This window comes from Pseudophryne corroboree, chromosome 5 (genome assembly GCF_028390025.1).
Source record: "Pseudophryne corroboree isolate aPseCor3 chromosome 5, aPseCor3.hap2, whole genome shotgun sequence".
Taxonomy (NCBI): Eukaryota; Metazoa; Chordata; class Amphibia; order Anura; family Myobatrachidae; genus Pseudophryne; species Pseudophryne corroboree.
The window spans coordinates 139,927,287-139,942,268 of record NC_086448.1 but is presented as its reverse complement, the minus strand read 5'-3'; the positions used below and the strand labels follow the sequence as shown (position 1 = coordinate 139,942,268).

The 14,982-nt window shown below is 37.5% G+C and overlaps 1 protein-coding gene across 1 annotated transcript in view; it reads right to left on the bottom strand.

The window, feature by feature from the left end:
* Positions 1–6,535: 6,535 nt before the first annotated feature.
* Positions 6,536–14,982, bottom strand: part of ITGB8 (integrin subunit beta 8) — a 243,159-nt gene continuing 234,712 nt past the window's right edge. Inside the window, exons 13-14 of the mRNA XM_063921754.1 lie at positions 11,397–11,560; positions 6,536–11,298 (exon numbers count right to left, since the gene is read on the bottom strand). Coding sequence (XP_063777824.1) covers positions 11,182–11,298; positions 11,397–11,560 — 281 coding nt within the window. The 3' untranslated portion in view covers positions 6,536–11,181. The remainder of the gene's footprint in view (positions 11,299–11,396; positions 11,561–14,982) is intronic.

The window sequence follows — 14,982 nt, the reverse complement described above, 5'->3', positions numbered from 1 at the left end:
GAGAGTTAGATTTGGGTGTGGTGAGTTCAATCTGCAATCTAAATTGCACAGAAATAAAATAACCCACCCAAATCTAACTCTCTCTGCAAATGTTATATCTGCCCCCCTGCAGTGCACATGGTTTTGCCCAACTGCTAAAAAATGTCCTGCAGTGATCAACTTGGAATTACCCCCTTTGTTAGCAGTTGGGCAAAACCATGTGCACTGTAGGGGTGGCAGATTTAACATGTGCAGAAAGAGTTAGATTTGGGTGGGTTATTTTGTTTCTGTGCAAAGTAAATACTGGCTGCTTTATTTTTACATTGCAAATTAGATTGCAGATTGAACACACCACACCCAAATCTAACTCTCTCTGCACATGTTATATCTGCCTCCCCTGCAGTCCACATGGTTTTGGCCAACTGCTAACAAAATTACTGCTGCGATCAACTTGGAATTACCCCCAAAGTACGAACAAACCAGCTCCTAGCTGCCATGATACAGGCTGCATTTGAAAAATGACAGTTAGGAGCTGATTGGTTGGAACTTTATCACCTTGCAATTTATCACTTCTCCAAGGCTTGATAAATCTGGGCCTAAATTTGATGAAAGAGGCAAAGACTTTGGAGAGTGAAGCAAGTTTTGGTTGGTGTAAAATTATAACTTTATGCAATAAAATGTAAAAAAATTTCTTTACATACAGTAATGCTCAGTGTTTTAAAGGTGCCGTCTGTCAAATGAACATAGAAAATATAATTTCTAGACTAGAAAACATTAATTACTGGTGACAGGTCCTTTTCAGTAATGCAAAAAGTGTGGAAACAATTTAGTTGATCAAAATAGAGTATTTCATTCTTTTCCATGTGAATGTATTTGTGAATGCATGCATATGCAGAAGTCACTAAAAATGATGTGACGGTAACAGGTAAATTATACATAAAAAGATACAATATTAGTTTGCATGATACGTGACTGGATATAATTAGAAGCACATTTCGTACTCTGGAAATATGTTTTAAAAAAAAGTCTATCAATATTTAGTTTGGAAATTAATAGGAAACTATGTGAATATGATGATGTGAAAGCCTTGACTGCACATGCCATTGAAATCTCATGGCTCTAATGTAATTATCCCATTGCTACACATCCTTATTACTATTACAAGGAGAAAAACAGAGAAGTTAACCACAATTTGTTATGTAAATTAAGCCATGCATTATTCCAGTCCAATTTAGGGGGATATCCAATTATCCCCGGTAAAACATTGGGTCTGAAAAATTCCAGTTTTCCTGACTTTTTTCCGATGTTTCACCGATTTTTTTTTTTTTTACAGTCTATCCAGATGGATCGCCTGTAAATAAAATAAAATAACTTCTACCAAAAACACACAGGTTCAGTGAAACCTGTGTGTTTTCGTGTGAAATAGACCCGTTTTCGGATGAAAACGGGGCTGTTTCCGGGAATTCTGCTTCGCCTGCCGCAGACAGGTGAAACAAAATCTCCAATAAGCCGGCGCGTGCCGCAGCTTATCGCGGGTGATTAGCTAGCCAAAGGCGGGACAATTAGCCCCGGTAAATTACTGGGGCTGATTGGGTATCTCCCCATGTCTACACCAGGAAGGAGACAGTGCAGGTTTTATTCTCCTAAATTGGGTAAAACTTTAGTACATTACATAGAGTGTGTTTCTGTGTGTGGGGGGGCTCATGCTTCAAGTCACCGTAAGAGGTCAAGTGAAGTTGCCCATAGAAACCAATGAGTGTGTAGTGGTCATTGTATATAATATACTAGGTAAATGATAGCTAGTCTGATTGGTTGGTATTAGTAAACATCTCCTGTTGTGCTCTCCCCTTTCATTTGCTACAAATCTCCCTTTTGACTATCATTTCACAAACTAAAATATACTAGGTAAATGATAGCTAGAGTCTGATTGGTTGGTATTAGTAAACATCTCCTCTTGTACTCCCCCCTTTCATTTGCTACAAATCTCCCTTTTGACTGTCAGTTCACAAACTGTAAGACACTGAGAATTAAACTGCAACTAAATTTCCTGATAGATTTATATTTCACCCATATTACTTGCTTATCTGAAAATCAGATTTTTTTGTTCTTAATCTAATTCTGAAAAACTTCCCAATTGTGTCTGTTCCTAAAGTCAGAAAATGAATTTGGGATTTGAACCACTATATTCAATTTAAATTATGTTATAAATAGATACTCAGAAATGAACAGTTACATGTGAGTTTCAAGTCTGGCAACTTTGCAAATGTGACTTAGAAGACAGAAAATTGGCTGCAAATGAATATACAGTATATATAGGTCACCTTCTAAAATACAAAGTAAAGAAGAACATATTGGGACTGATTCAATTGTTTTGGTCATCTAATTTTTCTGTCTTGGATTAATTAGAAGCCCAAACAATTATCACAATTCAATTGTTGTTTGGGTGCACATGCATTTCGTGCATGTCATACCCAAACAGACAGGGTTTAGCCACCTAAAATGGCTAAACCCATCTAAAGTTCTGCTTTGGGTGTCCAAACTACAGTTTGGATGTACAAAGTGCCAAATTTGCACACATTTTTTCTCGTACCTCATGAGACTGTGAGAAAAAAATGTGTCCTCCGTGGCTGCTGTGCGCCCAAACGTCAGTACAACTGAATTGTTGCCTTCGGGCGCCATCTAGTGGCGGCCAAAATAAAAACAATTGAACCCGCTCCATTGAAAGTTATTTTATTGCTAGTTAACTGGGCAAAGAACCTATAGATGTGTTTTCCTGTGAACTGCCACTGCAAAATCCGTTTGCTAAAAAAGAATCCGGCAAGACTTGATCTACGCAGCTTATTACTACTGCAGAACCCAAGTCCCTTTACAAAGTGGAATTGTGTTAAAAATGCATTTTTCAATATTTAGTTTGGTAATTAATAGAAAGCTATTTGAATATGACAATGTGAAAGTTATCTTAATAAACTCAGGGGACACAATTAAAATTGGAACCAACTTTACATCTCTTCATCCATATTACAGGTTATTCAAACAAAATATTAATATCTGATGGATTTTGTTGACTATTGGGATGCCCTCTATATGGATGTATGCATGACACAAAAGTATTTGCAGAAACAGTATCCTGGCTTCCTGAAGATGTTGACATGTATTTTGCCATTCATATAGAATTCAAACAAAACAAATTGATAGACAGTCCTTCCCTCAAAGATTGCAAATGCATAAAGCTTAAAACCAACATATTGGACAAATATAAAAAGATGTCACAAAAAACATCAATAACATTTTTTGAATGACATTGGTTATACATTTGTTTGTACACAACAGTAAAAAAATAAGATGTGATTTAAATCATAATTCAACATGGTCCCCAAAAAAGTATTAAACTGTAATTTTTACGGCATTTCAAAAACAGCTCCAAACCACTGTCATATACTAAGGCTGAAGATAAACCAAAACCACACTACAAAAACATCTAAAACTGTCAATGTGACATAGACAAATCTTTTAAGTCAAATGGATTTAATTTGTAACGGTGAGAATAATATTGATAAGCAGTTATAAATCACTGTATTAGCTATACTCAGCATGTACAGGAAGAGTGGTCCATTGCTATTACCACAGATGATATCTTATTTTTGTTAGGTCCATGTCTTCATTTTGAAAACCCCATTTGTCTTCCATCCCTACAGTTCAACAAAATAATAATAAATACATCTAAATTTATTGGCATGATTTTAAAGAGCAACAATTGATTCAATTAAAAAGCAAATATTTTCTCAACTCAAAATAAATAGTTGTCATTTTTTCTGTCACTTGCAAAAAAGAATGTCTGTTTCTGATTGGTGACAGCGGCTTATTCTTTGTCGGTTACCATATAATTTAGGGAAGGAATGCTGTAACCAAAACAATGATGGAAGCAGAGATCCACAAAATTAAACAATGTTTTCTGGCTACTTTGTATTCCTCAGACCATTATTTTTTTTTCTGTAGCACATAGATTACACAGATTTGAAGTTAGTTGATAAGAAAGTTCTGCTCTACCGCGGACTTGATTACTGTATAGTCTTCCTTGTGAGAAATGACTTTAACACAGACCAGATATAAGAATTTGTCACCCGCTAGGAATTCCATCTGTCTCAGCTTCCTGACTTGCTGTCTACCATTTGGAATGAAAGGAAAAAAAATTTCCTGTCCTCACACTGCACTTAGAATGTGTGGATCAATTTCACAAAATTCAATTAAACAATAACCTAAATAGATAAAAATAAAGTCCTTGCTTTTTTCGTGTCATAGTAGCACAATTCACACAGCAATGCAACAACTTTATCATGCAGCCACTGCAGATCTGCCAAGTTAAACTTTTTTCACAGTGTGGCCGTTTAGTTATCCTAAGGAGTGATTGTCTCAGCTGACCTTGTGACATGGTCCACTAGACTGTTAGCTCTTCAGAGCAGGGCCCTCTTTCCTCTTGTTTGCAAAGCCCTCTTCTCGACACATTTCACTCGCAGCTCTCTCCTACTCAGCGACCATTTTTACCCGCTTTTTCTCCTGCTGGTAAAGGCTCATCTCTATCTATGGTGGCCAGCCCCAAGTAGTACGATGATTACTCCCTCACTACTTACATCTTATCTGTATTATGTTTTGAGAATTGTAGTGCTCTTTGTTACCTGTACTCTATTTTAGTTATTTATTTACTGTAATGCTAAGTTTTGTCTCCCTGTACTGTCCTTTGTACGGCGCTGCAAAACACTTGTGGCGCCTTACAAATAAAATGTAATAATAATAATAAACCGGCAGTGGGCTTAGTGGGCAGTCTGTATGGGTGTTATCTGTAGCCTGACACACAACAAAGGGAAGACAATTCCTAGTGTGGACCAGAATTTATGTAACGCACGCATCATTATACTATGTAATACATGATACTCCATATTCTAAGGGGCTGCACTATTGTATGTGTGGGTGACGTACAAATCACTGGCAATACATGACAGCAGTTATAACAAATGTAGCAATATACCTGGACCATCAATCCTCTGTGGCAGGTCACACACTCCCAAAGGAGGTTACTTTATATATGATACATCGAAAACATCCTGCAAATGTGATTAGGGGTCTACTCTACATAAATGCACTTCAGAGTATGTGACCTCACATATTACTATTGTCAGTGTTCTCCAAGAGATCCTATCCAGAGAGAGATGTGCCAAGTCTTCAAGAGAGAAGTGGAGAAGTTGCCTATAGAAGTCAATCAGCTTCTAAGGGGGAGATTCAAAGGTTTGAAAAGTCGGTTGGGTGTCTGTTTTTTCCTGTCTATTAGATAGGAAAAAACAGACTCCCAACTGACTTTTCAAACATATTAAATCTCCCCCTAAATGTCACTCATCTAACACAGTTTGTAAAATGACAGAAGCTGATGCTATATGCTACGTCTCCGCTTTATCTCTTTTCAAGGTGTGATACACCTCATGAGTGATCTAGCACAGTGTACACTGCTGCATCAGGCGGCGTGTTATAAGCACAACGCTGTCATAATAGACCTTTGCTTGTAGCTGAAATCACTAACACATACATAGTTTCACAAATGCATTTACACATTAACCGACTATTTGTAGTGTTCGGTTTAAGGGCCAACAAATGAAAACAAATAAATGAATGCCATATATAATTTACAGATGATACTGCATACAGTATATCCTTCTCCCTTTATTTAAGCAATCAACTATAGAAATAGATGGGTGCTAGAGTGGTCTTTCATTTTTAGCAAAGTCTCTTTGTTCTATTCCAAATAGCAAAGTCTGTTATTCGACTGCAACTCCAGACCAGAACCTCAGCCCCATAATCATGAGACAGCCACTCAGACCTAACTTCACCAAACCCTTACACAAGCTTTTTCACTATTTTTTGCCCAATCTTTTTTTAGACAGTTCAATTAATGCCCCTTTTTCCATGGAAAAATGTACCTAATTCCGTACAAACAAACACAGGATCCAGTAAGTTCCCAAAGCCATGTGTTTTCACAATCACTGCCGCGAAAAAATGGCATGGATTTTCTTTCTACTGCCTCTGGACAGTTGAAACAAAATCCCCGATAATATCGGCTATCAGCATCAACTGAATTACCCTCCCTACACACACACACCTCCCCCGGGGATTAATTAAATGTGATAATTTACTGTGGCTAACAGAATTCCTCCTGTTATCAGTTAATACAGGCAGTATTAGTCCCATTTAGCTCGGAGTCAAGGAAGACCTCAGCAAAAGAAAACAGAGAGGATGCCATCCCAAGTTCTAGACAATTCTGAAGCATACTGTTCCCAATGTATTTAACAAAATGATGGTTAATGAGTGCAACACATAATGTTGCTACTCTGATTCAACATTTAGAAACTTACAGTATCAAACCTTCTGAACAGGACACATGGAGAAGTTGCCCATAGCAACCTATCAGAATTCAAGTTAACATTTTATAGAATGTACTAGATAACTGGTAGCTGGAATCTGGTTGGTTGCTATGGGTAATACCTCTACTTGCCCTCTTTAGAAGGTTTGATACATCCCCCCCCCCCCCCCAAACCTCTTTTATCCAGCAGACCAATTATGTTGCATAACCACTAGGTAACGTAAGCAGTGTCTTACGGGTGAAAGATAAATCAAAACGGCAAAGAAATATACACAGTTCCATATGAATGACTAGATATCTCCACGACAAAGACTACGCTATATAGAATCTTTCAAATGTAATAAACAAAAGTATTATTGAATATGAAAAAATAATAAGAACAAGTATTGCAAATATTTATCATGAAAAGGAACAGATCTTTATAGCAGAACCCCACACATTTTGTATTCATACGGACTCGCTAATAACACTATTTTATGATACGATAGACTTATCTGCTGCCTGATGGGATGAAGTTATCGTGCTCTAACTATGTGCTAAAGATTACAGCTGACAAGTCTCAACTCAGTTTGGAAAAACAGAAGTCTGGGCTCTTGTATCCCCTTTACCTTCTCATGCACTGCACTATACATTGCAGCCAGTAGTATGTTGTATTTAGGTTCAATAAATTGCTACATCAGGAAAAAAGAGACCAATTGTGCTCAGAGAAAATGATAAGCTTAAGAGGCCCATTCATCATTCCTTAAAGTTGCTGAAAAGATTATTTTTCACCTACTTTTTAGGGAATAACCTAATGGAGCCATTCATCATGAATGTAATGCAAGAGATATCACTACTATCTACTTCGTACAAGCATTAACCCAGCAGTAGAACATTCCACCGCTAGTCATCAGCAGTGGAATCAGTAGTGGTAGGGCTCGCTTAGCAGCTGTTCCGGCAACGGAGCAATATTGAATTGCTACTTGTGGTGAGTCAGGGGCAGATTTATTAAACTCGGTGAAGTGATAAAGTGGAAGGTGATAAAGGACCAGCCAGTCCAGTTAGGAGCTCTAACTGTCATTTTTCAAACCCAGCCTGTGACATGGCAGTTAGGATCTGATTGGCTGGTCCTTTATCACCTTCCACTTTATCACTTCACCAAGCTTAATAAATCTGCCCCTCTGAGACATAACCGATGTGGAGTAAATTTGGCACTATAATCCATAGCGTTAAATAGGAAATGCCAGCGGTTGGGATGCCGGCGGGCAGAAGCCAGAATGCGGCATCCCGATGATTAGAATCCCGACATAGGGAAGGTAAGTATACTTACCATACCCAAATGCCCCCCCAACTCTAATCCTCCTTCCCCGCAGCCTAAACCTAACCCTCCCCCCGCCGCCGCAGCCTAAACCTAACCCTCCATGTTGGTGCCTATACCTAACTCCCCCCTTTACGCAGCCTAAACCTAACCCTCCCTGGGAGTGTCTAAGCGTAAACCCCACTTCAGGCAGCCTAACCCTACTCTCCTTTCCCCACAGCCTAATCCTAACCCTCCCCCCACAGCCTAAACCTAACAACATCCCCCCCTTCCCTGTACCTGGGAGCCCGGTCCGCACTTTTTCGGGATCCCGGCAGTCACGATTACAGTTCCCGATCAGTGTCGGGATTCTGACATTGGTATTTCATCTGCCTGACCCCATCCCGTTGGATAGGCACCCTGAATCTACCTTGTAGACTCGCGAAAGTGACAATTATACCACTGAGCAGTTATTATTTGGGGCACCTATATCTACTTGTTTAGGTACAGAAATATATTTGTTGAAAGGCCATTTTGAGAACATGTAACTGTGGTATTTTCTGGAATACCTCTTCAACATCAGTATCATACACTGAATTGCTATACATTAATCAATCTCTACATGTTTGCAGTTTGAAAAGCCTAACTAATCCATAATGGGTACTTTAAAGAGAAAGACATTTTTTAGTTATATAAATCAATGAAAATAAAATGTATCAAATAAGAGAAATAAATCATTACTATTTTCCCTGAGTACAATCCACAATGGTTTAGACACACACACAAAAATAAAAAAAATTAAATATCCCTATTTGAACAAGTCAGCAAATCTGGTTTTGGTTTAATACTTGGCACACATATTTCTGCAATACAATTGCCACATAAAAGTCATTTGGCCAAGGCTCTGTTTATTTCTGCTGCTAAATTCGCAGAAATACTAAATTCTAACTAGGATTCAAATGTTCAATGTTTCCGTATATCTGTTTAACTCAGCATTAGAACTATGCAAAACATATACAGATTATGTCTTTGTGGTTCTCTAGTCATTCCCTGAGTTCCCATAATGACTCTGTCACATCACATTTCAATTTGTTGAGTTAGAATTTGGTAATTAAACTGCAAAGTTTTCTCATTTTTATCACCTAAAACACCTAAACAATAAATTGTATATAAGATTCTGTATTCCCAAAATCTATTTGTGGTTCATTTTTGACTTTGAAGCTATCTATATGATATCCAAAGTCAGTGTTTTGGATCTCATCATATGCATGGTAATCATGCAGTTACAGAGATTGTAAATTACCTGATCCCCTGCATAGTATATATCATATGAGAACATTTATTAAGAGGGACATTTTATCAAACCTGCTGGGTGTTTCCTATAGCAACCAATCAGATTCTAGCTATTATTTATCTAGTGCATGCTAGAAAATAAAAACAAGAAAAGGACTGGATGCTATGGCAACTTGTCTGCTTTAGAAGGTTTGATACATCTCCCCCTAAGGAACCAATGCATTTTGGGGCCAATTTATCAATTAATATATGCATTTTTAGGGGCCAACAAGTGTTAAGAATCCTAAGGAATTAACATAGATGGACCGCAACATATATCTCCTATATCTGTCACAGCTGCTCCATTTCCGACAGCAGAGCAACCTCCATAGCTTTCTATGTAGTCTACTGTGCCGTCACATTTACCAACATCCAGAGTATGAAGAGCTTGGCCATGATAGCTAACACCATCTGAAGATGGCTTTAGCTTATAGTAGGCTATGGACTACTGTATCAGGGATTATTTCGGAGAGGGATACTCCTGGTAATGCTCTGTTATACCCCGCTGCATTAAATGGGCACACATGCTCAGAAAGCAGACAGAACCAGGAAGCAGAGCTCTTTGCCAGGACCAAGAAATGATTGCTAAATTCACATGAAAATGTAGTGAATTTAGGTTTTAAATATTTACAACATCCACATTAAAAATGCAGACTGTGATAATTATGCCCGTTAGCACAAACATGTCAAAGTCCAACTGACCACACAAGGGAGTTTAAATAAACGCTTCTGAATAAACAAAATGCGTAATGTCAAGGGTTATGGACACAGATGTGAAAACTTATCAAAAATAACAATATTTGAATTGGCGCTTAAAAATTATCAATCCTTTAACCATCCCCGATGATTACTGCTTTAAAAAAAGGACTCTGAAATTTTTGGTTGGTCTACACCAGTGGTTCCCAAACTTGGTATGCATGGACCGCCAATAGTTCACATTTTCCAGGTCACCTGGCAGGTGCACAGTGTATCACCAACTCTTACATTTTAAAAATCCACAGGTGATCTGGAAAATGTGAACCATTAGAGGTTCTTAAAGACCAAGTTTGGAAACCACTGCCCTACACTAATGCTCAAACATACACAGTATACAACTGTATATATTATAACGTTAAGTGATCAAAAGTAGTTATGCCTTGAAGACCAAAGATAACCCAATAAATAAAGTGTTATTTAACATCAAATTAATATATACTGCAGACACCTCTTAAATATAAGGCAACAGGAGCAAATCAGGTTGTAGACCACATTACTGAATCTGTATCGAACATGGCCACACATATTATGGTCAATGGCCACACATATTATGGTCAAATTCGCAAATTATAACCTTTCATTAGGTTAGACAAAAAAAAAAAATGGATCAATACCTAGCTGTTAGATTAACATTGCTCAGAATAATAATTTGCGTAAGTGTATCTCTATCTTTTCATCCAACTACTTCAGCTAGGTCTAATCTGTACTCAACAGACATGACAGTACTGTACAATTTTTTTTTCTTTCTTTTTTTACATTTTCATTATAAATTTAATGACTATTGAATTGTTGCCATGAAATGCTTATTTATCTATAAACTTAACTGGATTTTTTTTTTTTTTACTGAAGTTGCAATTTCACTTATCAATGTCTAAATTTTAGCACCCTAAAGTTATATTTTCCTCTCTTTTTACAGGAAAGTTAATTAAATTGAAAAGGTACCAAACCTCTCCATCGAGTGCACATAAATTCTCGCTAAAGTGTAATCAGTGCTTTGCTTTAAAAAACAAACAAAAAAAACACAAAATAAAATAAAGTGCTACATTCATACAACCATGTACCATACAGTAGTAATGCACTTGGATCTGTTAGAGCAGCTAAAATTGTGAAAACAATCACTACGTAGTTGAATTACCATAGGTCGGTTACAAAATCTACCAACCAAATCACATGAGAAAATAACACGGAGTAGTGTAACTTGACTGTTGTGTGTCAATATTTCCAGAATGTCACAGTCTTTTGTTTTTATCTGTATTTCGCAAAGAAAATAAATGTCCATTATTGTGTCCTCCTTAAACGCTTGCCTGGTGGCTTCATCCATTTATGGGACTTTATTAGTTTTGAAAGACTTTTGCTGGAAAATGCTTATCAGTCATGGAATCCAAAGAGTGCAGTGCGATGAGGGCCACCTAACATCAACATTTTCTATTTCTTAGAACTTGTACTTGAAAGCTTCATTTACTGCCAGTTTGCCAATATTAATGTCTTCTGGTTTTTCCCGGGTATAAGTTACTGTCCTTGAGTAAACATTGTGCAAACCATTTTTATCCTTTGGGAAAAAGATTATATTATTATTATTATTATTATTATTTAAAAAAGTAAAACAAAGTACATAAATCTAGAAATAGATTTGATGTGAATACTTACCTTCGTTGATGTAGACACCCTATATTCAGATGAAGAGGTTTTTCTGTTATTTCTACTTTGTAGAAAAATGAATCTAATTATAAGTACAGAGAGAAAACCAAGTAAGAATGTTACGGTAAATATAATAAAAAATATCTTCAGGATCCAAGGGTCTGAGAAGCATTCTGGGGAAAAGAAGATGCAGACAGTTAACAACGGCAAGTCATTTTTTTTAAACATATGTTAGATGTAATAACATACTGTCAAAATGATAGTAACATAAATATGGCAATGACTTGACTAAAAAGGAATGTTGTGAAAATATTATTTTGTAAAGTAACCAATATCACAAAGCTGCTTAGCAGATTACCAAAGATACGGACAAATCTGCAGATAGGAAAATGCATGTACAATGGAACATAAATAATGGAACAATTACATGAAACTGTTAAGGACCCTACACACTGGGCGATTTCAGTGATATTAATGACCAACGATATTATCGTTGGTCGATTTTATAACAGCGATTTTTGCATACACACTAGACGATATCTATAGCCGATTTCGATGATATGACATTACATCTATATCGTCCAAATTGCCTTGCATGTATAAGCGATGATAGACCAACAATGAACGACTGCGGGGACGCGCATCATTCATGTATACACACTGAACAATACTGCAGGGCTAGTGTTGTCACCATAAAAGTTTTAAAATGAATAGTACAGGTTGAGTCTCCCTTATCCAAAATGCTCGGGACCAGGGGTATTTTGGATATGGGATTTTTCCATATTTTGGAATAATTGCATACCATAATGAGATATCATGGTGATGGGACCTAAATCTAAGCACAGAATGCATTTATGTTACATATACACCTTATACACACAGCCTGAAGGTCATTTTAGCCAATATTTTTTATAACTTTGTGCATTAAACAAAGTGTGTGTACATTCACACAATTCATTTATGTTTCATATACACCTTATACACACACAGCCTGAAGGTCATTTAATACAATATTTTTAATAACTTTGTGTATTAAACAAAGTAGGTGTACATTGAGCCATCAGAAAACAAAGGTTTCACTATCTCACTCTCACTCAAAAAAGTCCGTATTTCGGAATATTCCGTATTTCGGAATATTTGGATATGGGATACTCAACCTGTAATCAATGAAATCATAGAGAAATTTTTCAAAAGAGGTTATGCTGTAGCTATATAAATAACTGATAATAAATAACTAAAAAAGCATTTAAGGGTACTGATAATTCGGTCCTTCCCAGTGTTAATAGATTTAATGGAGCCTCCCAAGAAATGAATCAAGTTTAGAAGAGTTATGGCCCATTATACAAATGGATGTGAACCGGAAATATTTGCACACCAGCATTTGGACAAAACTATTTATATCAGACATTATTTAAATTGTAATTCAAAATTTTTAAATATATAAAATAATTTGTCCATGTGCATTCTCATATATTGGTAAGACCGAATGCAAATTTAAAGAACGGATGGCCCTCCATCGATCGGCCATCCATTCTGCAACCGGTTGCTCATCAATTTGCAGACTCTGACATTTCTCTAGCTAGTCTCCGGTTACCAAATTATTAACCATGTCCCCCCTCGTTCTAGGGGCAATAAATAGGATTTTAATTACCTACCGGTAAATCCTTTTCTCATAGTCTGTAGAGGATACTGGGGTCCACATTAGTACCATGGGGTATAGATGGGTCCTCTAGGAGCCTTGGGCACTTTAAGAAATCAATAGTGTGCACTGGCTCCTCCCTCTATGCCCCTCCCACCAGACTCAATCTAGAAACTGTGCCCAAGGAGACGGACATATCCTGAGGCAGGATGTAATAGAACAATGGTGAGATTCAAACCAGCACACACAAACAAGAGGATAGCCATGCTAACCAAACTGAACAGGATCAGCAACAGCTGAACCCACAACATTACTTAACTAAGTAACAGGACAGGAAACATGAAGCACTGGGCGGGCGCCCAGTATCCTCTACGGACTATGAGAAAAGGATTTACCGGTAGGTAATTAAAATCCTATTTTCTCCTGCGTCCTCCAGGATACTGGGGTCCACATTAGTAACATGGGGATGTACCAAAGCTCCCAAACCAGGTGGGAGAGTGCTGAGGTCCCTGCAGAACTGATTGACCAAACTGAAGGTCCTCAGAGGCCAAAGTATTGAACTTGTAGAACTTAGCAAATATGTTTGATCCAGACCAAGTAGCTGCTCGGCAGAGCTGTAAAGCCGAGACAACCCGGGCAGCCGCCCAGGAAGAACCCACCGACCTAGTAGAGTGGGATTGTACTTTAGGAACCGGCAATCTTGCCGATGAATAAGCATGTTGGATAGTAAGCCTGATCGAGTGAGCAATAGACTGCTTTAAAGCAGGACACCCAATCTTATTGGGATCATAGAAAACAAACAGCACATACCATCGAGATCCTCTGATTCAGCAATACTATTACGGCTTGTTTGAGCTGCTTCTTATCAATTACATACAGGAGCAGGGAGATTGAGGATAATTTACTTACTCCCAGGTACTGTGGAAGGCTATGCTCGAATAGGATTAACCCCCTAACTGACGTGTGTGAATGCATGTTATATGAGAATATCTATCTAAGTGATTTCGTTCTGCACAAGGGAAGTGTTCAGATCATATCGCTGCAGTGCCCTAGTTTTTCACACAAACCTTACATGGTGGGAATATGTCCTGTTTGGAATATACTTAGAATTTTAGAAAGTTGGGAGCACATAAATAAAAATCGCTCTGTATTGAGATAGGGTCACTCTAACAATCCCTCTACATTAGCAGTAGTCACAAGTGGTTCAGAACTGTATCCACTTAGGGTATCAATACGTGAATTGCTGATTATGATCACTGTATCCTGTGATCAATAGTGGAATCCTCAATTAAATTATCCCAACAGTAAGCCTAAATATCCCAAGGAGGGGAGCGCACAATTTATGTATACAACCCTATAGGTCAATATTGACAATAAGCACAACGATATAGTTGTATAATTATTACAAGAGAGAATTATCTAGCTGACTGATCATATTCGAGACTAGTGTGTTTTAATTTTATCTTTTGATTTTTTCTTTTGCACTATTCACTATTTCACATATTCTCTTTGAATACTTTGCTAGCTATCCACTATTAGTATTTTAAACTAATTATAATAAAGGTTATGTTTTATAGGGAGTTGTCCCATACCCAGATTCAGATTTTCCATTACAGTTACAGATGAGTGCCCCAATGTGGAATACTTTTTCTTTTTGTGTTTTAATAAAACAAACAGCGAGTCAGATTTTCTGTGACGAGCTGTCCTCTTCACGTAGATCTTCAAAGCCCTCACAACATCCAGGGACTTTGAGGTAGTGGAGGTGTCAGTAAGCAGCGGAACAACAATAGGTTGGTTGATATGAAACGCAGACACCACCTTAGGAAGAAATTGCTGATGAATTCAGAGTTCAGCTCTATCCTCATGAAAAATCAAATAGGGGCTTTTGTGAGACAACGCCCCTAGTTCAGACACACGCCTTGCAGAAGCCAAGGCCAACAGTGTAACAGTCTTCCA